The following is a 27918-nucleotide window of genomic DNA, read 5'->3' as shown; positions in this document are numbered from 1 at the left end:
TCATCAAATAAAGCAGAGTCTCACTTATCCAAGATAAACGGGCCAGCAGGACATTGGATAGGCGAAAATGTTGGATAATAAGGAGGGATTAAGAAAAAAGCCTATTAAACATAAAATTTACATTATGATTTTACAAATTAAGCACCAAAATATCATATTTTACAAGAAATTGACAGAAAAAGCAGTTCAATACACAGTAATGTTATGTAGTAATTACTGTATTTACGAATTTAGCACCAAAACATTGCAACATTTACTACAAAAACAATGGCTACTAAAAGGCAGACTGCCTTGGATAATACAGAACCTTGGATAAGTGAGATTCTACTGTACATACCTCAGACACTGCCCCTCTCTGTACCCCACTTGCACTGCATTACCTCAATAAAACTCTACCCTTTTTGTATCCCAGATAGGACTCCATCGCCTTGACAAAACACCAACCTTTCCCTCTCTTGTAACTCAATGCTCCCTCTTCTAGTCACCTTCTGAATACACACCTCAAAACCTCCCTCTCTTTGGACCCCACTTGGTAATTGATTTCCTCCGTCAAACCCAAACCTTTCATTCTCTTCCCATCTCCATTAGACAATAGTGTCCCCCTGCTGCACATAAACATCCAAAGCGACCCCCTTTGTACCTCACTTATGTTGGCAAACAGCAACTTTTTAAATTATTATTTCAAATATAACTTCTGTAGTTTGCTGTAAAAAGTGCATGTACAAGCAGGAGAGGGTGGGAGTGGGATAAAACAACAAAACAACAAAAGCAACGGCAAACAACAACTTCTCCCCCAGTTAGAACTCTGTCACCTTTATTTATGAACAAAACAACAAAAGCAACGTGTTATGGTTGTTTCTAGGCATTTAATGTTTGCCTTTGTGTTTGTGTATGCTGGAATCTGCCCTGAGTTCTCTTGAGGAGATATGGTGGAATACAAATAAAGTTTTATTATAATTATTATTATTACTATTTTCCGTGTTAGAAGTGCAAGTCGTTTTTGTTGTGAGAGAATTGGCCGTCTGCAAGCACGTTGCCCAGGGGATGCCCCGATGTTTGATGTTTTACCACCCTTGTGGGAAGCTTCTCTCATGTCCCCGCATTCAAAGCTGGAGCTGACAGGCGGGAGCTCACCCTGTTCCTCAGATTCAAACTGTCAACTTTTTAGTAACTAGTCCTGCTGGCATAAGGGGCTAACCCAGGCATGGAAAAACTTGGGCCTTCGGGGTGTTTTGGACTTCAACTCCCATAATTCCTAATAGCCGGTAGGCTGTTAGGAATTGTGGGAGTTGAAGTCCAAAACAACAGGAAGGCCTAAGTTTGCCCATGCCTGGTTTAACCCATTGTGGAGCTCCATTACAATTTATCCAGGGTGGGAGCAAGAACCCCTGCCTGTTTAAAGCAAGTATAAATGTTGCAATTAGCAAGCTTGAATAGCATTGAGTAGCTTTGCAGCTGCAAAATCAATCAGTAAGGGTATTTGCATAGAAGTGGCCTGGCTGTTGTTCCTGGAGGCAACCTCAGCAACCTATGGAAGCCTTCGACAACACATTGTTGTTGTTCGTATTATTTTGTACTACCCTGAGTAGCCTTGCAGCTGCAAAGTCAATCAGTAAGGGTATTTGCATAGAGGTGGCCTGGCTGTTGCTGCCTGGAGGCAACCTCAGCAACCTATGAGAGCCTTCGAGAACACATTGTTGTTATTTGTATTATCATTTTGTACTACCCTGAGTAGCCTTGCAGCTGCAAAGTCCATCAGCAAGGGTATTTATTATTAATTTATTATTTATTGCCAGTATGCTATGCTAATAATATAATATTGTATGTAAATTAAATTTGTAAGCCGCTCTGAGTCCCCTTCGGGGTGAGAAGGGCAGGATATAAATGTATTAAATAAATATTTTTTTTTCCGTGTCAGGAGCAACTAGTGTTGCTTCTGGAGTGAGAGAATTGGCCGTCTGCAAGGACGTTGTCCAGGGGACGCCTGGATGTTTTTTAATGTTTTTACCATCCTTGTGGGAGGCTTCTGTCATGTCCCCGCATGGAGCTGGAGCTGATAGAGGGAGCTCATCTGCACTCTCCCTGGGTGGGATTCGAACCCAGCAGCCTTCAGGTCTGCAACCCAACCTTCAAGTCACAAGGCTTATATCCCCTAGGTCACCGGAGGCTTCTAATAAATAAATATTTACATCGAGGTAGCCTGGCTGTTGTTGCCTGGAGGCAACCTCAGGAACCTATGAAAGCCTTCCACAACACATTATTATTGTTTGTATTATCATTTTATACGACCCCTTTGTGCCCCACTTCTACCTTCTTCACTTCCTTGGCTTGTTTCCCCAATTGGGCTGCACCTGCACTCTCCCTTTACCCCGCTTCTGTCCCGCTTGGCCTCTTTTTCCCTGGCTCACCTTCCTGTCGATGCGGACGGTGAAGAGGGCTCCGGGGGCGAGGGGCTCCCTGCTGAGGACCAGGCCGTGGTTGAACTCCTGGCCCGGCTGGGAGCGCGAGGCCGTCCGCCCGCCCCGCGACACCGACACCAGGCGGCCCGTCCGCGGGTGGAGCAGCAGCGCCGGAGAAGGCGGGCACGGCGAAGGCGAGCACGGCGAAGGCACGGGCAGCGGGGGCGGCGGAGGCGACGGGCCTGGAGGCGGGCCCGAGGCCGGGGCAGGGGGCTGCCCCCCACCGCCGCCGCCGCCTCCTCCTCCTCCTCCGCCGCCGCCGCCCAGCATCCCTCCTCCTCCTCCCTCCTCACGGCGGGCGCCGCACTCCCGCGCGCGACAGGCGGCCGCGCTTGACGGCGGCCGGCGGCGGAGGGGCATGCGCGCGCCCTGCTTGGCGGCAGCACGGCCCACGCATGCGCGCAAGCACACACACACTCTTGGACTAGGGAGGCTTTACGACAGGGCGCGCTTGACGGCTACGAGAAGGGACGCTTTCTTCAAGCGGCAGGGAGGCCGCGCTTGACGGCAAGCTTTTTCTTTGCGACACACGGCGATATTTGCGACAGGGCGTGCTTTACGGTTACGCTCTGGAAGAAGGCTTGCTTGGTTCGACCCCCCGCGCTTGACGGCAAGGGGGCGGTTTGCGACACACGGCGATATTTGCGACAGGGCGCACTTTACGGTTACGCTCGGGAAGAAGGCTTTCTTGGCTCGACCACCCGCGCTTTACGGCTTAGCGTGCCTTTTACGGCTTTCTTGGCGCCTGTGAGTGGAGACGCTTTACGGGATGGGGTGCCCTTTACGACAGATGGTAATGTTTACGATAGGGAGCGCTTTTACGGCAACGTCAGGAAACAAAGCCTTGTCTGTACTACAGTAGGGACGGTAGTTGGAACTTGAGCGGCGCTTTACGACGGAGCGCGTTTTAAAAACGGAGACGCCATCCAAACCCTCCCGACAGATGGCCATCCAACTTCTGTTTACTATAAGGCCGAAATGGATAGACCTTTTATAATAAAACAACAAGAACACAATCCAGCCAGCAATACAAACGTGGGTGTCTGTTGTTCGCCTTGGAGAGAGATAAGAGCGATATTAATCCAGCAGTGAGGGAGACAATTATTTTCCTCTCCATCATGGCTGCTCCCAGAGGACGACTTCCGCCCGAAGCAGTGTGGAACGTTCGCGCAGCCGTACAGTGATGTCAGAGGGGCGGGAGAGAGAGAGAGAGAAAGAGCGAGGGATGCTGGAGGAGCTGGTGGCTGGAGGAGCCGAGGGGCTCGTCCTTCTCCAAGGTAAGGCTGGGTGGCCATCTGTCGGGAGGGCTTCGATTGTGTCTTCCGGCCTGGCAGAAGTGGGTGGGACTGGATGGCCCTTGGGATCTCTTCAAACTCTAGGATTCTATAGTTCTATTAATAGTTATAAACAGAGGCTGGATGGCCATCTGTCGAGAGGGTTTTAATTATGTCTTCCAGCCTGGCAGAAAAAAGTTAGACTTGATGGACTTATAGGTCTCTTTAAACTCTAGGATTCTATAGTTCTAATAATAATAATAATAATAAACGGAGGCCGGGCGGCTATTTGTCAGGAGGGTTTTGATCGTGTCGTCCAACCTGGCAGAAGGCGGTTAGACTGGATGCCCTTTGGGGTCTCACAACTCTAGGATTCTATAGTTCTATTATTATTAATATTATTTTTAGAGGATGGATGTCCATCTGTTGTGAGGGTTTTGATGGTGTTTTCTGGCCTGGCAGAGGGAAGTTGCACTGGATTATTATTATTAACTGAATTTATAAACCGCTTTTCTCACCCCTGGGGGGACTCAAAGCAGTTTACAACATTATAAATGGCAAAATTCAATGCCTCACATATATATAAAAATATATCACATATCTAAATCAAAAACATACAACTGTAGATTAAAACCATTAAAACTATAAAAACATCAAACATAGACATATGCATGAAGCATGTTATTACAGCAATTAACATAGATTCCTTCTCTTCCCCTACCCCACCATCCCCCATCTCCCAAAGGATGGCCTTTGGAGTATTTTCCAATTCTAGGATTCTATAGTTCTATTATTATTATTATTATTAGATACTGGATGGCCATCTGTTGGGAAGGTTTTGATTGTGTCTTCCAGCCTGGCAGAAGGGGGTTAGACTGGATGACCTTTGGGGTCTCTTCCAACTCTAGGATTCTATAGTTCTGTTACTAATATTATTCATAATAATAATAATAAATAGAGGCCGGATGGCCATTTGTCGGGAAGGTTTTGATTGTGTCTTCCTGTCTAGCAGAAGGGAGTTGGACTGCATGGCCCTTTGGGTCTCTTCCAACTCTTAGATTCTATAGTTTTATTATTATTATTATTATTATTATTATTATTATTAAGAGACTGGATGGCCCTCTCTCGGGAGGGCTTGGATGGTGTCTTCCGGCCTGTCAGAAGGAAGTTGCACTCAATGGCCTTTGGGGTCTTTTCTAAATCTAGAATTTCTACGATTCTAACTATGCTCTGCGTCTTTGCGTGCCTGATGATGTGAGCAATGGGCCGTGACCATGTTTGCTCATGTGCTGGACTTTTAGTGAACTGTACACATTTCTCCTTCTGGAGAAGCCAAAGTCAATGGCGACCATCAATGATTGCGATGTTCGTAGCAGGACAGCTCCTCAAGTTGTAAACCAAAACTATGTTAAGTTTGAGATGGCCGAAGATTTGAAGGCGGAGGACCAGGGAGGGAATTGTGGGAAGCTTGGTACATAAACTATTTGAATCAATTGGAGAATGTCTTGTTTCCTAACCTTCCTGCCTCCATCCCTTTGCAGACTCTGTCAGCTGTGAAGGCCACACTCTTCTCAAGAGCTTCGTAGCAGCATCGGCACGCAGGCAAGTGCTCAGAAATTCCCAAACAATTGCGAGTTGACTCCGTGATCTAAAGACTCAGGCTTCAAAGTTTTTAATCTAAACCAATGATTCCTAAACTCTGATCCTCCACATTCTACTTGTGAGTCTCTCTCTCTGAAGGCTTTCCAATATATTCTATAGTTTTATTATTATTAATAATAAACAGGCTGGATGGCTATCTGTTGGGAGGGCTTTGATGGTGCTTTTCTGTATGGCAGAATGGGGTTGGGCTGGATGCCATTGTAGTCTCTTCCAACTCTATTATTCTAATTATTTTGGCCCTCAAATGATTATTATTATGTGTTGTCAAAGGCTTTCATGGCCGGAATTACTGGGTTGCAGTGGTTTTTTTCGGGCTGTATGGCCATGTTCCAGAAGCATTCTCTCCTGAATGGTAGGCCTGCCATAGATGTGAACGAAACGTCAGGAGAGAATGCTTCTGGAACAGCCCGAAAAACTCACAACAACCATTATTATTATTATTGATGACACAAGGACATTGTATGACACAGCAAACAAGATAGATATGCTAGATTTCGTTTGTTGTTGTTGTTGTTGTTATGGACTTCAACTCCCAGAGGCCCCATGAAGCCTTGCCAATAGTCAGGAAGTCCCAAAAATCAGTTGGACAAAAATTTGGCAGCCACTTCTAAATAAATAGGCAAAATCTTTAGAGAAATACATACCTCTTGTATATAATTAATTATAACACTATGATTCCACTTCAGTTGCCAAGCATCCCTGCTATGGAATACTATGGTTTGTAGTCTGAGAAGAACTCAAATTATTTTCTATGTACTGCAAATTCCAGGGTTCTATATTGTATTGTTTTAAATCTATTTATTGTACTTTGTTAAATTATCTAATTGTTTTAATTGCTTATATTTTATCTTCTTGTATTGTATATTGGCATTGAATTTTGCCAGATTGTGAGCTGCCCTGAGTCACTTCGGGTGAGAAAGACGGGGATAAAAATTATGGAAATAAATAAATAAATATAGGGTGAAAACAAGTGAAATCGTAGTGCTACAAATGTGCAATGTGAAAAAAGTCAGGGTGGCCAGAAAGTATTGTCTTTTCCGGGAACTTCATGTGCTTCAGAGTTATAAAGAAGGATTCAGTTAACCATACAACAACAGACCAAAAATGTAGAAACAAATGCTTATGTCTGTTATCTAAAACCATCTAGAGAGGTAAAACCTTGTACAGTTCATTAAAAGACCAAACACACACAGACACACAAATGACAAAACTGCTCACTATTATTAAAATACCTTTAGAATCCATTCTTGGAAGCCTGGCAGAAAGTAAATAATGAAATGACCTACGTTTAATTCTTTTTTAGGGGTGAATCTGTCCATGTGATTAATTTCGATATTCCAGAGGAAGAATTCAAGGCGGGATTCACCCCTGATGTTGCCTCTCAGTGAGTGAATGAATCATTTACTATTGGCTTAGAGAGTTTAATAAGGATAAAGGAGGCATGAGCAAAGTTCAGTCCTCCGGGTGTTTTGGACTTCAACTCCCAGCATTCCTAACAGCCTCAGGCCCTTTCCTTTTGCCCCTCAGCCGCTTAAGCGGCTGAGGTGCAAAAGTAAGGGGCCTGAGGCTGTTAGGAATGCTGGGAGTTGAAGTCCAAAACACCCGGAGGGCCCAAGTTTGCCCATGCCTGAGATAAATGCACTGTAATGCACTTAGGCAATAAGCAATGCACAGATGTAGGGTGGGTGACATGTGGCTTGAAAACAGTCCATGTGAAAGGGATCTAGGAGTCTTAGGAGACCACAAACTGAACATGAGCCAACGTTGTGATGCGGCAGCAAGAAAGCCCAATGTGATTCTAGGCTGCATTAAGAGGATAGTGTCCAGATTGAGGGAAATCATAATCCCATGTTTTCCCAATACGTTGTCCTGTGTCGCACCTCAGGCTAGCTTCACCTTGCTATATACACCAAACTGCACACAAGTCTTTTTAGTTTATTAGAAAATAGAAGATAAAAAAGTTCTTAAAAAAACAAAAGTAGAGTTCCAAAAGTTCATTACAAAATAAAGCCTTAGAGAATAATTCAAGAAATCACAAGGAATAAACAAAGTCCCATTAGAGCATGACAGGCCCGGGCTGTGGTGCAGGCTGGAGAGCAAGCCAGCTGCAACCAGCTGCAATGAATCACTCTGACCAGGAGGTCATGAGTTCGAGGCCCGCTCGGAGCCTATGTTTGTCTTGTCTTTGTTCTATGTTAAAAGGCATTGAATGTTTACCTATATGTGTAATGTGATCCGCCCTGAGTCCCCTTCGGGGTGAGAAGGGCGGAATGTAAATGCTGTAAATAAATAAATAAAGTCCCAGAAACATGAACACATAGGCTGCAAGATAATCCAGGAAAACGAGAGCTTGCTTCTTGGTTGAACGAACGTTGCTTTGACAAAGGTTTGTTTCCAAACACACTGCTTTAATACCCTTTGCAAAACATGAAAGCATTTCTCTGGCCTCTAATCTCCCTCTTGTTTGCGATTCTCACACTCCTCCCAACCCTGAATTCCAAACGGTCAGCGCGATCTAAGGAACCCGTTTCATCAAGGTCAGCCTGCTCGTTAGTTTGCTGACCCTTGTTATCAGACTGAGAACTGTCCTCCTTTTCTAAATCAATTTGCACCTGGCTAGTTTCAGTATCATCAACACCATTCCTTGCTGTGGGAAAATGAACTTGCACTCTCTGTTCCTCATCTTCTACAACAGGGACATTTTGAACCTGAATCCCATGATCCTCATCAGAGTCAATCTGAGGTTCCAGCTGAGACACAACATCCTGATGCACTGACTGTGGTGGATCATAATTCCCTTTCTCCCCAGGCTATTCATCCATGATGGCTTCCGGGACCCCCTCGGCTGGACTGGAGCAAGAGGGGGCTTGACGGTGGGGGATTTCTCGGCTCCGCAGTTGGTGCTGCGCTTCTCTCAGGCGGCACAAGGGCCTGCAACTCTGGTGCTGGATTCCCTCAGCTGGCTGCTCCTCCGCCTCCCCTTTCCCAGCGTCTGCCAGGTTTTGGCCCAGCTGCCCAAGAAAGCAAACACTGCTGGTGAGTCAGAGATGCAAAGTGGCACCACTCAGGTGGTTTCTTTGGTGGACTACAGCTCCCAGAATCCCCCAGCCATGGATAGCGCCAGGTCCGCTTTACCTTTCCTCAGCTTCCTCCTTCCAGTTGGACTACGACGCAAATCATTCTAGCCCAGTGGGCAGGGATTCTGGGATTTGTTGGCCAAAATATTTGTCGGGAGAGTTCCAGGGTTTGTTTACTTACTTACTTTATTTTTATTTTTATTCCGCATTCTCCACATAGGGACTCAAGGTGGCTCAATGTTGAGGCTTGGTCAGAGGTGGAGGAGGAGGGGGGAACGACCCTTTATGGGACCTTGTGTTCCTGAATTGGAGCCCACTACTTCTGTAGTGCTTCAGGAAGAAAGTAGTTCTTCCCTGGATGATGGGAATTGCCTTACAGAAAGATCTACCCTAACAAGAACGTTTCTTTAAAACATAGAGTGATTCCAAGTGTCAGGCAGACAGTGTCTCCATGGGAAAAAAGGTTTCTTAAGCTATATAATAATAATAATATAATAAAACTTTATTTGTATTCCGCCCTATCTCCCCGAGGGGACTCAGGGCGGATTCCAACATAAAATGGCAAACATTCAATGCCTCCATAAACAAACAAATACTGACATAAAAATCCCAGAGAAACCCCACGTATAGAAATAACATTAAAAACTCACATCAGTTTAAAGTCTAACATCCATAAATTAAACCTAACATCAATAAATTAAACTACGTGTAGTCAAACAAAATTATGTAAAAATTATATAGAAATCCAAACAAGCACCTATCCGCATTAGTTTACAACAACTCTCTTCTTTGGTATAATGATATAGTACAATATAGTAATTGAATATAGTAATTGAATTGGGATATAAATGTAGTAAGTAAATAAATACAGTAGAGTCTCGCTTATCCAACCTCCACTTATCCAACATTCTGGATTATCCAATGCAGTCTGCCTTTTAGTAGTCAATGTTTTTGTAGTCAATGTTTTCAATACATTGTGATGGTGCTAAATTTGTAAATACAGTAATTACTACATAACTTTACTGTGTATTGAACTGCTTTTTCTATCCATTTGTTGTAAAACATGATGTTTTGGTGCTTAATTTGTAAAATCATAACGTAATTTGGTGTTTAATAGGCTTTTCCTTAATCCCTCCTTATTATCCAACATTTTCTGCTGGCCTGTTTATGTTGGCTAAGCAGGACTCTACTGTAGTAGTTTTTCTAATAGTCTGATGATACAGTTGTATTTGAGTGATGAGCTGGCAGCCACGAAGCCTTGAGATCTCTGTGCATGTTCACTTGGTAGGTGTGAGGATCCGCACGCTTGTGGCCCTCCTTCACGGAGACTTGCACCCACCTGAACAACTCAAAGCCCTGCACTCCTTGGCCCGGGTTGTGGTGACTCTGAAACAAGGGGATGGTAGTCCTCGAGTCGCTGTGACATTGCACCGGAAGAGACGGAACAAAGTTGTCCAGAAGGTGAGGAATGGTTGACACTGTATTTAGGCTCCAGTGCATGGAGCAGGCATAGTGCCTGTCCTAAGTTTTAGATGGAATCTCTCTTTCTTGAATCCACTTTGGAAAAGAAAGCCCAAATACAGCTGCATCTGGTCAACCTTCCTCCCAACCTTGCCTTCTCTTCCCTCTTCTAGAAAGAATACTTCACAGTCCTCTCAGGTTTTGCCTTGAAACACCTTGGTGAACCATCTCCGGCTGCCGTTTCTGGAGAGGAAGTTATTCAGAAGGATGATGCCTCTGCTGTGGTTTGTGTGCCTTTCCCTTCTCTGATAGTATTAGTTGCTTTTTATTTTGGAGTTCAACAGGCAGACAGGTGGTCTTATTGGCTAAGGAACGCGGACCATTATGATCACAAAAAGTGAAAAAATGTCCATTTTATGCTCCCACGACATGAATTGTAGGTGTTGGGATGGAGGCGATAGTGCTTTATGAAAGCACACCTTGGGGGGGGGGGGGGTTGTGTGTCACTGTTGTGTGTCTGAATCCCATCTAAGTCTTAGGCCCCTTCTACACTGCCATATAATCTGGATTATCAAGGCAGATAATCCACATCTGTTTTGGCCTGGATTATATGAGTCTATACTGCCATATAATCCTGTTCAAAGCAGATATTCTGGATTTTACATGGCAGTGTAGAAGGGGCCTTAATCTGAATGTTAAAAGCAGTAACCCAACTGTTGAAGCCCATTCCAAAACTGGTCCAGGACCATAGACAGCTCCTTGAAACGCTTTAATGCAGAACTTTCCAAACTGCTGTTTCAGCCACAGTGTACAGGTTTGCTGGGAAACCTCTGAGCAACAAAACATATTTTTACACATTTTGAATGAAAAAACATTCTTGATGATTTTTATGGTGATCCACAAGTTGCATAGTTTATTTCCCATTAGGCAAGGAATGCTAAAAGTTGGTTCTGTCAATTCCTTCTGCTGCCAATACAGACTACAGTACCAAGTATTCCTTTGCAGTTTCCCATCCAAATAACAATCAAAGCTGACCCTGCTTAGCTTCCAAGAGCAGACAGGATCTGGTGTCTTTAGCCATTTATGCTATGGATACCGGTTGAATATCCATGATCTCAGAACTTTCCAAAACTGTGTGTTGCAGCATGTTGGCGTGACAACCACAGTGTGTAAAAAAGCATGAACTTAAATGAGAAATGACAAAAATCTTGGAAATGTGTAGGTTATTATCTTACAATTCATTCATTTTTAAAATTTTAAATAAAAGGCTTTAATGAGATACGTTTTGTCCCCATATATTTCTTTTTTACAATTTATGTATGCATCTGTATCTCTTATAAGGGATTGGTTTAATCCAGTGGTTCTCAACCTGTGGGTCCCCAGATATTTTGGCTCAGGACTCCCAGAATTTCCAGCCAGTTTACCAGCGGTTAGGATTTCTGGCAGTTGAAGGCCAAAACATCTGGGGACCCACAGGTTGGGAACCACTGGTTTAATCTCTGATTTGCCAGTAAATGGATTACTGTGTTGCAGAATGATTCATGTCTAAAAAGTGTGCCCACACACTGAAATGTTTGGAAAGCTCTGCTTTAATATAAAGAATGTTGATTGGACAGTCCTGTGACTTTCCTCGCACATTTCTTAGTACAGAGTGGGAAATATGTTCCACTTCTCCCAAATCAAAACTAAACTGTATCTGTTACTGCAGAAGTGGAGTGGAAGGGGTGTTTTGGGCTAGTCTTCTTAATGTTCTTATGTACAGGGTGTCTATAAAGTCTCTTTACCTTTTTAATGGTACCATTTTTAAAATGGTAAAGAGACTTTTTAGGCACCATGTATATCTAGCCATATATGCTCTTCTCTCTGCACTTGCCTTCCTGACTGGTTTTGACTACTGACTTCATCCCATCTTTGGACTCTCTCAGGCTGACCCCACGGCCAACCTAACCTTTAACCTGCGCCTCTCTGAGGCCGAGCGCCGGGCCAAAGAATCGGTGCCTCTCCCGTACCAGTTCAGTGAAGAGAAGTAAGTATGCCGCGTCCGTTTCTCATCTTTGTCTTCACTTCCTTTATGGATCGTTTGACTTGTTTTGTGGTGCTGGATTTTTATTTTGAATTAGTTTGGGTACCTGGTGATGCCAAAGTTATTTGAAAAGGGCCTTGTTTGTTCTTGGATGTTAGTTAATATCAGTTTGGTTTGAATGTATATTTATATGGATGTTATTATTAATAGAGGAGCCTCCGGTGGCTCAGTGTATTAAAGCACTGAGCTGCTGAACTTGCGGACCGAAAGGTCCCAGGTTCAAATCCGGGGAGTGGAGTGAGCGCCCGCTGTTAGCCCCAGCTTCTGCCAACCTAGCAGTTCGAAAACATGCAAATGTGAGTAGGTGCCTCTCTGGCGGGAAGGTAATGGGGGTTCCATGCAGTCATGCCGGCCACATGACCTTGGAGGTGTCTTTGGATGTGAGTGAACTACAACTTTTACATCCCTCATTCAAGCCTCCCCAGCATTTTAAGTTGGGTATGATGATGGGTCTGTGAGTTAAGTTTGGTCCAGGTCTATCATTGCTGGGAGTCATATTTATTTATTTATTATTTATTAGCGACATTTATATCCTGCCCTTCTCGCCCCGAGGGGGACACAGGGCAGCTTACAAGTTATATATACATACAATATATTATATCATTAGTATAGCACAATATAAGCACTATATAAGCATTATATATTATTATATTGTACTATATGACTACATTGCAATATTATTAGTAATATTACATGTAATATAAATATACAGTTATAATAGTGTATTATTATTACATTGTATTACATCACAATATTATTATCAATATTATACAATATATTATATTAGTATAGTATGAGTATTATATTTATTATTATATAATATACTAGCTGTGCCCGGCCACGCGTTGCTGTGGCGAAGTCTGGTGGTATGGGAAATAAAGTATTGAGGAATTGGTGGTAGTTAAGGTAAAGGGTAAACGTTTTCCCCTGACATTAAATCCAGTCGTGTCTGACTCTGGGGGTTGGTGCTCATCTCCATTTCTAAGCCGAAGAGCCGGCGTTGTCCGTAGACTCCTCCAAGGTCATGTGGGATGACTGCATGGAGCGGCGTTACCTTCCCGCCGGAGCAGTACCTATTGATGCACTCACATTTGCATGTTTTTGAACTTCTGGGTTGGCAGAAACTGGGGCTAACAGTGGGGGCTCTCTCCGCTCCCCCAATTCAAACCTGTGGCCTTTCGGTCCAGAAGTTCAGCAGCTCAGCACTTTAACACGCTGAGCCATCAGGGGATATTATTTCCTAAAGGTTGTGAATATACAATATTTCTGATTGGGTTTTTTTGTCTGTTGGAGGCAAGTATGAATGCTGCAATTAGGAAAAATGATTAGGATGTAATGGCCTTGCAGCTTTAAAGCCTGGCTGTTTCCTCCCTGAGTGAATTTTTTGTTGGGAGGTGTTAGCTGGCCCTGATTGTTTCCTGTCTGGAATTCCCTTGTTTTCGGAGTGGTGTTGTTTGCGATATTTTATGTGCTTCTATTGTCTGTGGCCCTGAGAAAACAGGATTTGCCAGACTTTGATGATGGGAATACTTTGTTGGGAGGTGTTAGCTGGTCCTGATTGTTTCCTGTGTGGAATTCCCCTGTTTATTTACTGTCCTGGTTTTAGAGATTATATTGTTCTGCATTATTCTATCCCAGTAATTATTTCATATTAAAGAAGAATCTCACTTATCCAACATTCGCTTATACAATGTTCTGGATTATCCAACGCAGTCTGCCCTTTCATAATCAATGTTTTTGTAGTCAGTGTTTTAAATTCATTGTGATATTTTAGTGGTAAATTTGTAAATACAGTACAGTAGAGTCTCACTTATCCAACATAAATGGGCCGGCAGAACGTTGGATAAGCGAATATGTTGGATAATGAGGAATTAAGGAAAAGCCTATTAAACATCAAAGTAAGTTATGATTTTACAAATTAAACACCAAAACATCATGTTAGACAACAAATTTGTCAGAAAAAGTAGTTCAGTACACAGTAATGCTATATAGTAATTACTGTATTTATGAATTTAGCACCAAAATATCATGATATATTGAAAGCATTGACTACAAAAATGCGTTGGATAATCCAGAACGTTGGATAAGCGAGTGTTGGATAAGTGAGACTCTACTGTAAATACTACATAGCATTACTGCGCATGGAACTACTTTTTCTGTCAAATTTGTTGTATAATATGATGTTTTGGTGCTTAATTTGTATAACGATTACCTAATTTGATGTTTAATTGGCTTTTCCTGAATCCCTTCTTATTATCCAACATATTCACTTATCCTGCCGGCCTGTTTACGTTGGATAAGTGAGACTCTACTGTATATTTCTAATCTTATATTATCTGCTCAGAACTGGATTATATGAGGCTCCTTCTTCACAGCTGTATAAAATGCACACTGAAGTGGATTATATGGCAGTGTGGAGTCAAGATAATCCAGGTCAAAGCAGATAATCTAAGATTATAAATGGGTTATATAGCTGTGTGGAAGGGCCTTGAGTCTACACTGCCATATAATCCAGTGCAAATCTGATAATCTGTGGAAGAAGCCTAAGTGAGGCCTAAATCTGCCTGTCCCCTAACTGAAACGTGGCTGCCCCATGGTTGCTAGGCAACGAAGTGGGCAGAGATTAGCCCTCTAAACTGGCAGCAATTGGATAAAAAAAGTTATTGCTCTCCCTCTAATTAGGACTTTATTTTTCTTTTCTTTTTGTTGTATCAACCTTGAGGCGTGGATGATGGGTTGTGTTGTCAAATTTTGAGGTTTGGGGGCCTGTACTTTTGTTGTTTTGTGAGTCGCCATGATGCCATCACTCTTTTATATATATAGATACTAGCTGTGCCCAGCCACGCGTTGCTGTGGCAAAGTGGTGGTGGTATTGGTTAAAAATTGTTGTGTAATTTTTATTTGACGTTATTTGTAATTTTTTAATTAATTTTATTGTAAGTTATCTTTTTATTTATTATATTTTATTATTTTCTTGGTTTTTTTTTTAGTGTTTTTATTATTTTTTAATTGGGTTGCTAGGAGACCAAGTTGGAGGTGCTTAGCCTTCTAACTGGCAGCAATTGGATAAAAGCAATTATTCCTCTCTTTCTAATTCGGACTTTATTTTTCTTTTCTTTTTGTTGTATCAACCTAGAGGCATGGATGATGGGTTGTGTTGTCAAATTTCGAGGTTGTGGGGGCCTGTAGTTTTGTTGTTTTGTGGGTCGCCGTGATGCCATCACTCTTTTATATATATATATAGACTAGCTGTGCCCGGCCACGCGTTGCTGTGGCAAAGTGGTGGTGGTATTGGTTAAAAATAGTTGTGGAATGTTTATTTGATGTTATTTGTATTTTTAAATTAATGTTATTGTAACTTACGTTTCTTATTTATTATATTTTATTATTTTGTTGTATTATTTTTACTTATTTTGTGTTATTCTAGTATTTTATTGTATTAATTTTTGAGTGTTTTTAATTTTTTAGTGTTTTATTATTTTTATTGTATTATTTGTATTTATTTTATTTTTATTGTTTTATTATTATTTGTATTTTTATTCTTTTATTATTTTTATGTATTATATTTTATTATTTGATTATATTATTTTTATTTTTAATTGTATTATTTTATTTTGGGGTTTTTTGTATTTATTTTATTATTTTTATTAGAAATAATATGACAGTATAGTGGTATAGTAGAATATAGTACATAATATGTTATGTTGATATTGTGCGTTGATAATAATATAATGTATTGTATGTATATATTATTTATAAGCCTCTGTGAGTCTAAATCGGGGTGAGAAGGGCAGGATTAATATGTGCACAATGTCACATATAGGAGTATTATTATTATAAATTTAAACCGTAACTATTCATATCTCACATTTCTATCTAAACAAACATACACGGAATTTCATGTCTACACTTTGGCCCCGTCTCCAAGACATCTCATTAAATATCCCTATTATACAAATACAGGGTATATTTATCCAAATCTAGGTCAATCCCAAAATCCATGAACATCAGTATTTCAGATTTTTCTCTATCGAAGGAAACATATTGGAATGTCGCGCCTCCGTCTGGGCCCATCCACAAAACATCTCATTAACTATGCACAATATGCAAATGCACGACATACATTTATATATTAATTTACTAAATTTATTTATTATGATTATTATTATTATTATTATTATTTAACTGTCAGTTTAACTGTCACTCCTGAGGATGTGTGGTTGGGTTATTATTATTGGATTATTTTTATTCTAATTATTATTATTGCTAATTGAGAGACCATGAAGGCCAGTCATATAGAAAAGGAGGGTGACTTTGTTTTTCCCGTCCTTTTTCCCTTGGCGCCTGGCCAATGGCCTTTTCAACCGGTACCGAGGACTTCATCTCCCAGAATCCCTGGCCTTTGAACCATCCACGAGGGTTTCTGGGAGTTGGAGTCCCGAACGCCATCCATTGGCATTGCTGGAAACCGCTTGGGTCTTCAACTCCCAGAATTCATAGCCATTGAAGAAGCTTGCAAGCGTTTCTGGGAGTTGGAGTCCAGAATGTTTTGCTGGCTGAGGTCGGAGCACAGCCCCAGAGGGTGGTTTTCCTCTGTCGCCATCCTGCTGCCTTGGGCTTCCGAGCGGCTGCCCTTTGCAGGAGGGAAAGGTGGAGGAAGGGTTTGGCTGGGCCTGCTGCCTGAGAAGGGAGGCGAGGCCTAGCCAGGCGCCAAGCACTGGCCTCACATAGGACGCCGTCCCAGGAAAGAGATGCCCTCCCGGGAAGGGGCGAGGAGGTAGCGGAGGAGGGCGGGTGAACATGGATATGGGGGTGTGTGCGTGTGCGTGTGTATGTATGTCGGCTGTTGGGGAAGGGCGGAAATTGAGGCCTGGATGTGCAGCGGCCGCCTGGAGCCTCCTTGGCCTTTCCGGCTGCCGGGGAAGGCGGCAAAGTGTATGGTCCGTGGGGGGCACCTGGAGGCCCGCAGAGAGTAGCCACCTTTCGGGTGGGCCGAGAAGGCAGGAAGGTGAAGCAACAGGGTGAAGGGCGCGAGGGCGGTGGAGGTCGCGAGAGAGGGTGAGCGAGGGGTGTGTGTGCGCGCGCGGAAAGGGTTGGGAGGATTGTGGCGCATGCGTACATCGCCTGTTGCGGTTGTTGGTGTTGTGATTGTGTTTTTAGTATAATTGTGTTTTATCTTACTGAAGGCGGGGATGATTAATTGTGTTGCCAATTTTTGAGTTTGGGGGGTTTGGGGTTTTTCTGTTTTGTGCATCGCCGTGATGCCAAAAGCCTTTTATATATATAGATTATTATGTATATAACACACACACACACACACACGCAACACAGTAGAGTCTCACTTATCCAACGTTGTGGATTATCCAACGCATTTTTGTAGTCAATGTTTTCAATATATCGTGATTTTTTTGGTGCTAAATTCATAAATACAGTAATTACTACGTAGCATTACTGCATATTGAACTACTTTTTCTGTCAAATTTGTTGTATAACATGATGTTTTGGTGCTTAATTTGTAAAATCATAACCTATTTTGATGTTTAATAGGCTTCTCCTTCATCTCTCCTTATTATCCAAAATATTCGCTTATCCAACGTTCTGCCGGCCCATTTATGTTGGATAAGTGAGACTCTACTGTGTATATATATATCACATTTATATCCCGCTCTTCTCACCCCAAAGGGGACTCAGAGCGGCTTACAAATCAAATGTACATACAATATATTATTAGCATAGCACAATATAAGCATTAAATTACTATATTGTACTATATCATTATATGGTAATATTATTAGTAATATTACATCTAATATATAATATATTAGCTGTGTCCGGCCACGCGTTGCTGTGGCGAAGTCTGGTGGTATGGGAAATAAAGTATTGAGGAATTGGTGGTAGTTAAGGTAAAGGGTAAAGGTTTTCCCCTGACATTAAGTCCATTATAAATGGGTTATATAGCTGTGTGGAAGGGCCTTGAGTCTACACTGCCATATAAACCAGTTAAAATAAGATAATCTGTATTTTATAGGTAGTGTGGAAGAGGCCTAAGTGAGGCCTAACCTGGCCTGTCCCCTGGGCTGGAAGGGCCTTGAGTCTACACTGCCATATAATCCAGTTAAAATAAGATAATTTGTATTTTATAGGTAGTGTGGAAGAGGCCTAACCCGGCCTGTCCCCCTAGGAGACCAAGTGGGCGGAGCTTAGCCTTCTAACTGGCAGCAATTGGATAAAAACAATTATTCCTTTCCCTCTAATTAGGACTTTATTTTCCTTTCCTTTTTGTTGTATCAACCTAGAGGCATGGATGAGGGGTTGTGCTGCCAAGTTTAGTGTTTCTGGGATGTGTAGTTTTGTTGTTTTGTCCTAGGCCGAAATTTCATTACCCTTTTATATATATAGATAATTAATATTATTATATTGTATTATTAGTAGCATAATATTGTATTCCATTATAATATTACTATCAGTATTATATGTATTATCAGTATTATATTATAATATCATAGGTCTCTCTGGGTGCAGGCGAACTACAACTTCCATCATCCTGGGTCAATCTCCCTAAAACTGCCAACATTTGAAGTTGGTCATAGCAGATGCATGTGCCAGGTTTGGTCTAGACCAGGCATGAGCCAACCTGGGCCCTCCAGGTCCAAAACACCTGGAGGCACAAAGTCACAGGTTGTGCATAAATCACACACCTATCCTGCTGGGTTTTTTCCGACACGCTCATCTCCTTTTCCACTTTCCTTCCAGGAAGTCATCTCTGCTGCAGGGGCCAACCGGCCAAGGCAAGATCTACTACGAGCCGGATGCTGCAGACGATATAGACGATGAAGATCCGGATGATGACTTGGATGTGTGAAACACACAGAACTGGAGCCCTAACCCCATGGGAGACTCACCCTGGTTGGGATTCTGCAAAATGGCCAGAACCGGGTCCATTCCAGTGCCTTCTTCCAAAGTTGCCATCTTGGTGGCGTTCTTCTGTTGGCATCTCCCAGCAGGACATTTGCCTTGGATGGACCTTCTCAGAGCGGAGACAATAGAACGAAGCCACACGGTCAAATTGCAGCAAATGTTGCTGAGAAAGCCCAAGACCCCACCTGCCATGGCTCTTTACAGGGAATTTGGGTTTCCATTCGGGAAGATCAGCAATGCATCTTTCCAGCTTGTAAATGTTGATTTTATACATATTTGATTTGCTAAGGGTAAGTTATGGCTGGCAGGATACAGGAGAGGAATGAGCACCCAGATATTTGGGGTTTTGAAGCAAGACAAATAAACAACTCGATCATTTATAAACACTTCCAGCATGTTTTTTAACTTGTGGAATATTTATATAGCGTAGTCTCACCAGATTTATTTAAGATTGGCGATTAAAGTATGCCCCCAAAGCCCCATTTTTTTAAGCTCCTTCCATTTGTTAAACATTTTGCTGCAATTCTGGGATGGTTTTTTGTGTGTGAAAAGTCAAGGCAAAAATCTGTGACTGTGCAAAGATGTGGGAGTTTGTTATTCTGTCTGCCCGTCCCCATCAATATTGGCTTTGTATTCACAAAGGTTGCCAGAATGAACATTGGAGAGACTTCCTGTGCCTTTAATGGTTGTGTACAGGAGCCCCTGGTGGCACAGTGGGTTAAACCCTTGTGCCGGCAGGACTGGTGACTTGATGGTTGGGTTGCTGACCTGAAGGTTGCCAGTTTGAATCCAAACCGGGAAGAGAGAGGATGAGCTTCCTCTATCAGCTCCAGCTCCATGCGGGGACATGAGAGAAGCCTCCCACAAGGATGGTAAAAACATCAAAACATCCAGGAAATGTCCCCTGGGCAACATCCTTGCAGGCGGCCAATTCTCTGACACCAGAAGCGACTTGCAGTTTCTCAAGTCGTTCCTGACATGGAAAAAAAATGGTTGTGAAGAAGACCACCCAGGTCAGAAGGGTTCATGCCACAATATATTAGATTTCAATGCTGTCTAGTCTTGGGAGTTGTCATTTTCTAAGGCCTTTCTTTCACCTTCTCTACCAAAGCGTGCTGGTGCCCTACCAAACTACAACTTCCATGATTCATTGAGACATGGCAGTGAAAGCCGTTTCAGGGTGCATTAAATCTACAGCAAATAAATGCAGCCCTAGGCCCCTTCTGCACTGCCATATAATATAGATTATCAAAGCAGATAATCCAAAGGCCCATCCACACAGCTGTATAGCCTAGAATAGCAAAGCAGATAATGTGGGATTTTATACAGCTGTGTTGGAGGGGCCCAAATTATCTCCTTTGAACTGGATTATACAAGTCTGCACTGCCATATTGTAGGGACCATAAGCCAGAAAAATAGTAAACTACAGTAGAGTCACTGTGATGTCTCATGGGCCTTGTAGTCCCGTTCCTAGTACTATGGTGGCAGACGAAGAGGAAAACATGGGATTTCCACCGGTTCAGCCAGAATCGGAGCCCTTGCACCTGGAGGATGTTTGCCCTCAAGAAGTCAGCCAAACAAACCTTGGGCAGAATTCTCCCCCGTTTTCTCAAAGAGACAATTATAATAGAGATAGAGGAAATAGGGAGGCGAATCGCCGGAGCGCCAGAATCGCAGCCAAACAATTAGCTGATTAGGTTTGCTTCCCTTGGGAAATTCTAAGGAGTCATGCATCTGGACAAAGTTGGGTTTCTCTTCTAGTTCTCCAGGGAAAGTGGGTTTCTGGCGGGAAACGAGACCCTATTTAGGTGTTTTACCGCGAAGGAAACCTTGCGGAGTCAACTCGTCAGCTTGAGGAGTGAGATCGTGTGTGGACTACGCAACTCCAGTTCCTTGTTTCCAAGACCAAGTTCCAAGCCTGCCTTGTTTCCCGGACCTCGCCACAGACCCTGTTCTTGTTCCTTGTTGCCTCGTATCAAGCCTTGTTTTGCTAAGAATCTAGTTTGTTTCCAGCCTTGTTGTCAAGTTCTATGGACTAAAGGACCTTGTCATTTCCCCACACTTTGCTTGGCAAAGTGTGTGTTTCGGTTATTGGATTATAACTTTGGACCTTAATATCACATATTGGACATTATTTTCCTGGACTATATTTTACCTTTCCTGAAAGGTCTATTTCTGAACTTTATTCTTCACTTGTTTTTATTGACTTTATATATTCCTATAATAAAGATATTAGATAGAATCCGGCCTCTGCGCATGGTTATTGGTGCTCTGTAGCCTGGGTCCTGACAGTCACACTTATCCAACATTCGCTTATCCAACATTCTGGATTATCCAACGCATTTTTGTAGTCAATGTTTTCAATACATCGTGATATTTTGGTGCTGAATTTGTAAATACAGTAATTACTACATAGCATTATTGCGTATTGAACTATTTTTTCTGTCAGATTTGTTGTATGTTTTGATGCTTAATTTATAAAATTTGTAATTTGTAAAATCATAACCTAATTTGATGTTTAATAGACTGTTTCTTGATCCCTCCTTATTATCCAACATATTTGCTTATCCAGCGTTCTGCCAGCCCGTTTATGTTGGATAAGTGAGACTCTACTGTATTGCCTATGTAGCTTTGCCTGTGCATATGCCCCTCCCTTCCTGTGCACTGGTGCTTTTCTCCAGGAAGTTCCAAAGGGAGAAGAAAGCTCAGAGTAAACAAGTTAGGTCATTGGTATCACTTGTACCAAGTAGGTGTGGAAGGTGAGAAAGGCCCTCAGCCATTGGTCAATTGTAGATAAGCCGAGATAAAATTCTTTGTTTGCTACGCACATGTTGTGACGGCCATTTGCATGGTACGGGCCCACTGAAGTGGGTGCCTACGGCTGTTTCGCCTTATCATCAGCTGCGATAACAATAAAAGGCTTGTTTTATTGCTCTCCTGGAATTCTCTCCTTTACTTCCCTCTCCGGGCTAGTCTCCAACAGGGAGACTTCATATGGATGCACCAAACCAAGGATAAAAGGAAACAACATTCTTTTCAATGGGTTTTATGATGGAAGTACCAAAACGAGAGTATACCTTGAATACGCTAATAAAGGAAATTGTGGATAAGTTAAAACACGTATATCAGTTCTACAGAAATGGGACCATTATATACTTGGGAAACGATGTTTTAACCTGTTTTATTGCATTTATGTGTTTTAACTGTTTTATAATTTGAAATGTTATATTTATTATTTGTATGTCTAATGTGGCATTGAATTTTGCCATAGTCTGTAAGCCGCTCTGAGTCTCCTTCGGGGTGAGAAGAACGGGGTATAAATATAGCAAATAAATAAATAAATACTTCAATTGCATACCATTTGCATGGAAGGGGGTCAGACCGGATGGCCCTTGGGTTCTCTTTCAACTCTACCCTTGTCTGTCTGTGTCTTGGGGATTTGGACTGGATGGCCCTTGGGGTCTCTTTCAATGCTATGAGTCTATCTATTGAGGGTTGAATGAAAAGTAATGCCTACTTTTATATATATATATATATATATATATATATATATATGTGTGTGTGTGTGTGTGTGTGTGTGTGTGTGTGTGTGTGTATGTATATATATATATACACACACACACACACACACACACATACAGACTCTACTGTGTGTGTATATGTCAGAACCCTGCTACTAGAGCCTGGATGTGGCTCTGAGTTTCAGGGTCACTGACATTGATAAGACACCTGCGGCTCAGGACTTGGAGAAGAAACGGCTGCTGGACTTGGCGGGGAATTTGCGCGGGGTTTTACTGAGCGGGAAGAGACTGTTCAAATGAGGGGGAGGGTATATAAAGGAGGGTTGGCCGTAGTATCCCATTCTTGGCTTTTCTGATGTTCATGTTTCCTACAGTAAAAGTTTCTGGTGATATCACAGAGAGTCTTGTGTGTTCATTCAGGAGCGGCTGTGGTGAGCTGACACTAAGCCAAGAATACGGACACCATCCCGCTGTAGCGGTGAGGTGTAACATGCAAGTGGAGGATGAAGAGCTCTTGGGCGCAGGAGGAGGAAGGTCGGAAAGGGCCACTCCCGAGCCGGACGCTGAGTTCCACCAGCTGGCGGCCCTGGCGTCATCCACCGCTTATGCCCAGCCAAATGGGGTAACCCAGAGGCGCGGAGTGGTGCGGGGAGATAGCACCGGAGGAGAGGAAGGTTCACCTTCCCCAGGCCCACAGAGGATGGTGTTTCTGGAGGAGAGGATGTCGGCGATGGAGACCACCCTGGCAGTGATGTCGAGGGCGATGGAGCGCCTGGCAGTTTTGGCGGAGCCGGAGAGAGGAAGGGAACTTCGGGCTAGCTCAATGTGGGACGTGAGCATGGGAAGCAGCCAGGGCTTTGCAGACCTCCCAGCACCGAAGGGAAGGGAAATGCGAAAGGAGCCCGGCGCCCGGCCCAAGATCCAAACAAGCCTGACGCGGGTGGAGGAGAGTGACGACGAAGGGGAAAAGCCTCCGAGAATCCCGGCTACGCTCCCAGCTGAGACCCTGGTGCCCCTGGCGAATGCCGGGCGTGGCACAGGGCCAAGAGAAGCAGCAGCGGGGCCCACTGGTCCGCAAGGGGGCTTGCGACGGGCGGAGAATTGGGGATTGCCACCACAGGGACCCCTACCGAGACGAGAGGAACTAAGGATCGAGTTTGGGGGAGAGTCCTCTGAACTGGATTTTTTCCTGACCACGGTGAGGGGCTATATGGAGGACAATGCTCACACTTTTAGAACGGAATCCAGCCGGGTACGGGCCATTGGTGCAGTGTTGAAGAGGGGAGCGGCCAGCTGGTACGTTCAACTGCACGCGCGGCGCGACCCATGTCTGGGGTCACTCCGACGCTTTATGGGGGCCCTGGAGACCCGTTTCCGAGATCCACTGGAGCAGATCCGGGCGAGGGAGAAGTTGAAGACCGTCTCCCAGGGGCAGAGGTCGGTATCTGAGTATGCGGAGGAGTTCCAATGCCTCGCTGAAAAGGTGCCGGAATGGTCTGCAGTGACAAAGATAGAACTCTTCAAAGAGGGGCTCAGGCGGGAGATCCTCTCCTGGGCGGTGCATCGTGATGAGCCTGACACACTGCGCGGATGGATTCAGCTGGCGGGGCGCATCGAGACATCGCTGGCCCAGGCGAGGAGGCACCGAGGAGGGCTACAGCAGCGGCCGCAGATGAAAGAGGGGAGCCGGAAGGAGGGATCAACCCCAGCCGGGAGGAGAACGGAGCCGACAGGGAACGTGAGCACCAGCAGGAGGGGCTGCTTCGTGTGCGGCCGTTTGGGCCACAGGGCTGCCGAGTGCTGGCAGAGAAAAGGGGAAGGCGGAGGCCCGCCCAAACCAAGAGCCGTGGCAGGGAAACGCGCCGAGGAAGAACCACCGATGAGGCACCACTCGGGGGGGTTGGTAAGTCAGGACAAAGCCATGATAGTGGTCCCCATTCAGCTTGAAAGTGGCAGCAAACAAGCAACCTGCAAAGCATTTGTGGATTGTGGATGTTCCAGGAACATCATCTCCCCTGAATTAGCCGAGGGATTGGGATGCGAAAGAACGAACCTAGAATCCCCAATAGCTTTTTCGCAGTTGGACGGATCCACAGCATCGGGATCATTAGCTAAGTACAGTGCCGAAGATGTAAAGTGTAAGATAGGGAGTTGGGAAGGAAAGGTATCATTTGTGATATCACAAATAGCCAGCTATAATGTTATACTAGGCATGCCATGGCTGGGGCAGGCCAACCCGCAAATCAACTGGGAGGATAAGAGCATGATCTTCAGGATGAAGTTGGAAGAAGGGAGCCAGGAAGTGGAGAGGGAGCCGGGGAAAAGGGGGGAGGAAGACTCTATCAGGATAGCAGAACTGGCAGATAAATTACCCCCAGAGTATCGGGATTTTGTGGACGTATTTGATGAGAAGGAAGCAGACAGTTTCCCACCGAAGCGGAGAGTTGAAGTGAAGATAGAGCTAGTCCCAGGAGCAGAGCTTCCCAAGGCAAAAATATACCCAATGTCGGCTAGGGAAAAGGAGGAACTGAGAAAATACATTGATAAAAACCTAGCGAGGGGTTTCATAGAGCCTTCAAATTCCCCTTTAGGGGCGCCTGTGTTGTTCAGGCGGAAAAAGGACCAAACGCTGAGGCTCTGCATCGACTACAGGGGCCTGAATGCAATCAGTTCTGTAAATAAATACCCCCTACCCTTAGTGAAGGACTTGATCGCCCAGTTATCGGAGGGACAGATATTCACTAAATTGGACTTAATTGAAGCGTACCATAAATTGCAGATCAAACCAGAGGACAGGTGGAAGACGGCCTTCTCCTGTGCATTCGGATTATTCAATTATCGTGTGCTCCCCTTCGGTTTGTGCGGCGGAGGTGCCGCGTTCATGCAATTAATCAACGAAGTGTTGCATCCATTGTTGTACAAGGGAGTCTTTGTTTTTTTAGATGACATATTGATAATATCTCGGACTAAGGAGCAACACATAGAACTAGTCAGGGAAGTCCTGCAAAAGTTGAGAGAAGCAAAACTGTATGCGAAGCTTGCCAAGTGCGAGTTCAATAAAGACCAGATAGACTTTCTGGGGTATAGGATTTCCTCCCAGGGAGTGGCGATGGACCCTGCGAAGGTAGAAGACGTGAGGGGGTGGGAAGCCCCCAAAACACGGAAGCAGCTGCAATCCTTCCTAGGGTTCGCAAACTTCTATAGAACATTTATCAAGGACTTTGCGCGCCTCACTTTGCCATTAACGGATTTGTTAAAGACTAAAGGCAGGGGAGAAACAGCCAAAGTGAAGGCCCCAGGGGCCAAACTGACCTGGACAATAGAATGCCAGGAAGCTTTCGAAGCCCTTAAAAAGCGTTTTACTGAGGAGCCTGTCCTACAGCACCCTGATATGTCTAAAGCCTTTGTATTACATTGCGATGCGTCAGACCGGGCATATGGGGCAGTTCTGCTACAGAAAGACGAGGGGGGGAACCTGAAGCCATGTGGCTATCTGTCAAAAAAGTTTAGCGATACAGAAAAAAACTGGCCAATTTGGGAGAGAGAAGCCTTAGCTATTCTAAAAGCACTAGAGTGCTGGAGACACTTTCTGGAAGGAAGTGGAACACCGTTTGAGGTGTGGACTGATCATAGAAATTTACAGTATCTAAGATCCCCTCGTAAACTATCGGCGAAGCAAATTAGATGGGCCCAATATTTCAGCCGTTTTGATTTCAGACTCAGATTCTTCCAGGGGAAACATAACATACTCGCTGACGCTCTCTCTCGGATGCCTCAGCACGGGGGAGGAATTCAGGAATCTGAAGGGAGCCTATTCCTAGATAAGCAATGGGGCCTGGCAGTACTAACTCGAGCACAAGCGGCCAAAGAAAACAAACGTACTGCCATTTCCACGGGGGGAGGAGAAATATGGGAGGAAGAGTTGAAGCGAGCGTATGGAATGGACAAATGGTTACAAACTAACAAAGAAAAGGGAGAATTGTGTGGGGATTTGGTGTTTGTAAATAAGAAATTGTATATCCCTGAATGTTTAAGACGAGAAATGTTAAGGAAGTACCATGATAACAAAGGTGCGGGTCATCTAGGCCCCACCAGGACTATTAAACTGTTGGCCAAACAATGCTGGTGGCCCGGAATGAGGAAAGACGCCAGGGGGTACGTCACGCAGTGTGAATTATGTGCAGAGGGAAAAACACCACCGGGGAAGCCCCAGGGGCTATTGCAGAAGGTGGTGGAGCCCATGAGGCCATGGGAATGCGTAGCCATGGATTTTGTAGGCGAACTACCCCCCAGCAGAGGCCACAGATACATTTGGACAATATTGGACCTATTCTCAAAACAGGCACACTTTGTGGCCCTGCCAAAACTCCCTTCAGCTGAAAAACTTGCTGATTTGTATGTGAAGCATGTATATCGCCTACATGGGTGTCCCGACAAAATAATTAGCGACCGGGGAGTCCAATTTACTGCAAAATTTTGGGGAAAATTCTTACAGCTGTTAGGAGCAGAAAGGAACCTGAGCTCGGCCTTTCATCCCGCGACCAACGGGGGGGTCGAACGTACCCAACAGACACTGTGCCAATTCTTAAGGATGTACACCAATTATAGACAGGATGATTGGGCGGACCTTCTACCGTTTGCTGAGATGGCTTTTAACGGGGCCGTACATTCGGCCACAGGTCGTGCCCCATTCGAAATAGTATACGGACAGGAGGTGGCACCTTTCCCCAGGCTACCCGAGTGGAAGGAAGGGGAGGGCCAGACCGACGAGGAATGGCCGGCCAAAATCAAGCAAGGGTGGCAAACCGTGGTAGAGGCATTGCGGGAAACACAAAAGAAGTACAAGCTCTTTGCGGATCGTAGGCGCCGAGAGGGGGACAAATTGGGCGAAGGAGATCTGGTTTGGCTGAGCACAAAAAACCTAAAATTGGGATTCCCATCCAAGAAATTGGCTCCACGCTATATAGGACCATTCAGGGTAGCAAAAAGAATAAACGAAGTGACCTATGAGCTGAGGCTACCCAAGGACCTAGGAAAGGTACACCCGGTATTCCATTGCAGCCTGTTAAAAAAGTATAAAGGAACTCTGGACGGCGGAGAACAATAGTTGTGTTTAATCTTTTCCTTCCAGGATGAAGGGGAGGAGGACGCCATGTCAGAACCCTGCTACTAGAGCCTGGATGTGGCTCTGAGTTTCAGGGTCACTGACATTGATAAGACACCTGCGGCTCAGGACTTGGAGAAGAAACGGCTGCTGGACTTGGCGGGGAATTTGCGCGGGGTTTTACTGAGCGGGAAGAGACTGTTCAAATGAGGGGGAGGGTATATAAAGGAGGGTTGGCCGTAGTATCCCATTCTTGGCTTTTCTGATGTTCATGTTTCCTACAGTAAAAGTTTCTGGTGATATCACAGAGAGTCTTGTGTGTTCATTCAGGAGCGGCTGTGGTGAGCTGACATGTATAT

At 44.2% G+C, this 27918-nt stretch overlaps 3 protein-coding genes across 7 annotated transcripts in view; 2 read left to right on the top strand and 1 right to left on the bottom strand.

Annotated features, from left to right (window-relative positions):
- neurl4 (neuralized E3 ubiquitin protein ligase 4) overlaps window positions 1-2934 on the bottom strand; it is a 50907-nt gene extending 47973 nt beyond the window's left edge. The window contains exon 1 of one of the 4 annotated variants that reach the window (XM_062957618.1): window positions 2409-2934. In XM_062957618.1, the coding sequence (XP_062813688.1) occupies window positions 2409-2819 (411 nt within the window). In that variant the 5' untranslated portion in view covers window positions 2820-2934. The remainder of the gene's footprint in view (window positions 1-2408) is intronic. The other 3 variants (XM_062957619.1, XM_062957620.1, XM_062957621.1) reach the window with 3 other exon arrangements.
- A 130-nt stretch (window positions 2935-3064) lies between these two features.
- On the top strand, window positions 3065-21868 carry elp5 (elongator acetyltransferase complex subunit 5). 2 transcript variants are annotated; one of them, XM_062957623.1, is made up of 8 exons: window positions 3072-3736; window positions 5275-5335; window positions 6699-6779; window positions 8205-8431; window positions 9761-9933; window positions 10107-10217; window positions 11859-11959; window positions 18770-21868. In XM_062957623.1, exons 1-8 carry the CDS (start codon window positions 3643-3645, stop codon window positions 18876-18878), a joined length of 957 nt encoding a protein of 318 aa, XP_062813693.1. In that variant the 5' UTR covers window positions 3072-3642; the 3' UTR covers window positions 18879-21868. The 2 variants fall into 2 exon arrangements, with proteins under 2 accessions (XP_003229953.4, XP_062813693.1); XM_003229905.4 differs by lacking the exon at window positions 6699-6779 and having other exon boundaries at window positions 3065-3736.
- A 724-nt stretch (window positions 21869-22592) lies between these two features.
- Window positions 22593-27866, top strand: LOC134292500 (uncharacterized). The gene is made up of 2 exons (XM_062957617.1): window positions 22593-24358; window positions 27587-27866. The coding sequence occupies exons 1-2, from the start codon at window positions 22811-22813 to the stop codon at window positions 27626-27628; spliced, it is 1590 nt and encodes a 529-aa protein (XP_062813687.1). The 5' UTR covers window positions 22593-22810; the 3' UTR covers window positions 27629-27866.
- The last annotated feature ends 52 nt before the right edge of the window (window positions 27867-27918 follow it).

This window comes from Anolis carolinensis, chromosome 6, assembly GCF_035594765.1.
Source record: "Anolis carolinensis isolate JA03-04 chromosome 6, rAnoCar3.1.pri, whole genome shotgun sequence".
Lineage (NCBI taxonomy): Eukaryota > Metazoa > Chordata > Lepidosauria > Squamata > Dactyloidae > Anolis > Anolis carolinensis.
Note: the sequence above shows the minus strand (reverse complement) of the source record. Positions and strands in the feature narration are given on the sequence as shown.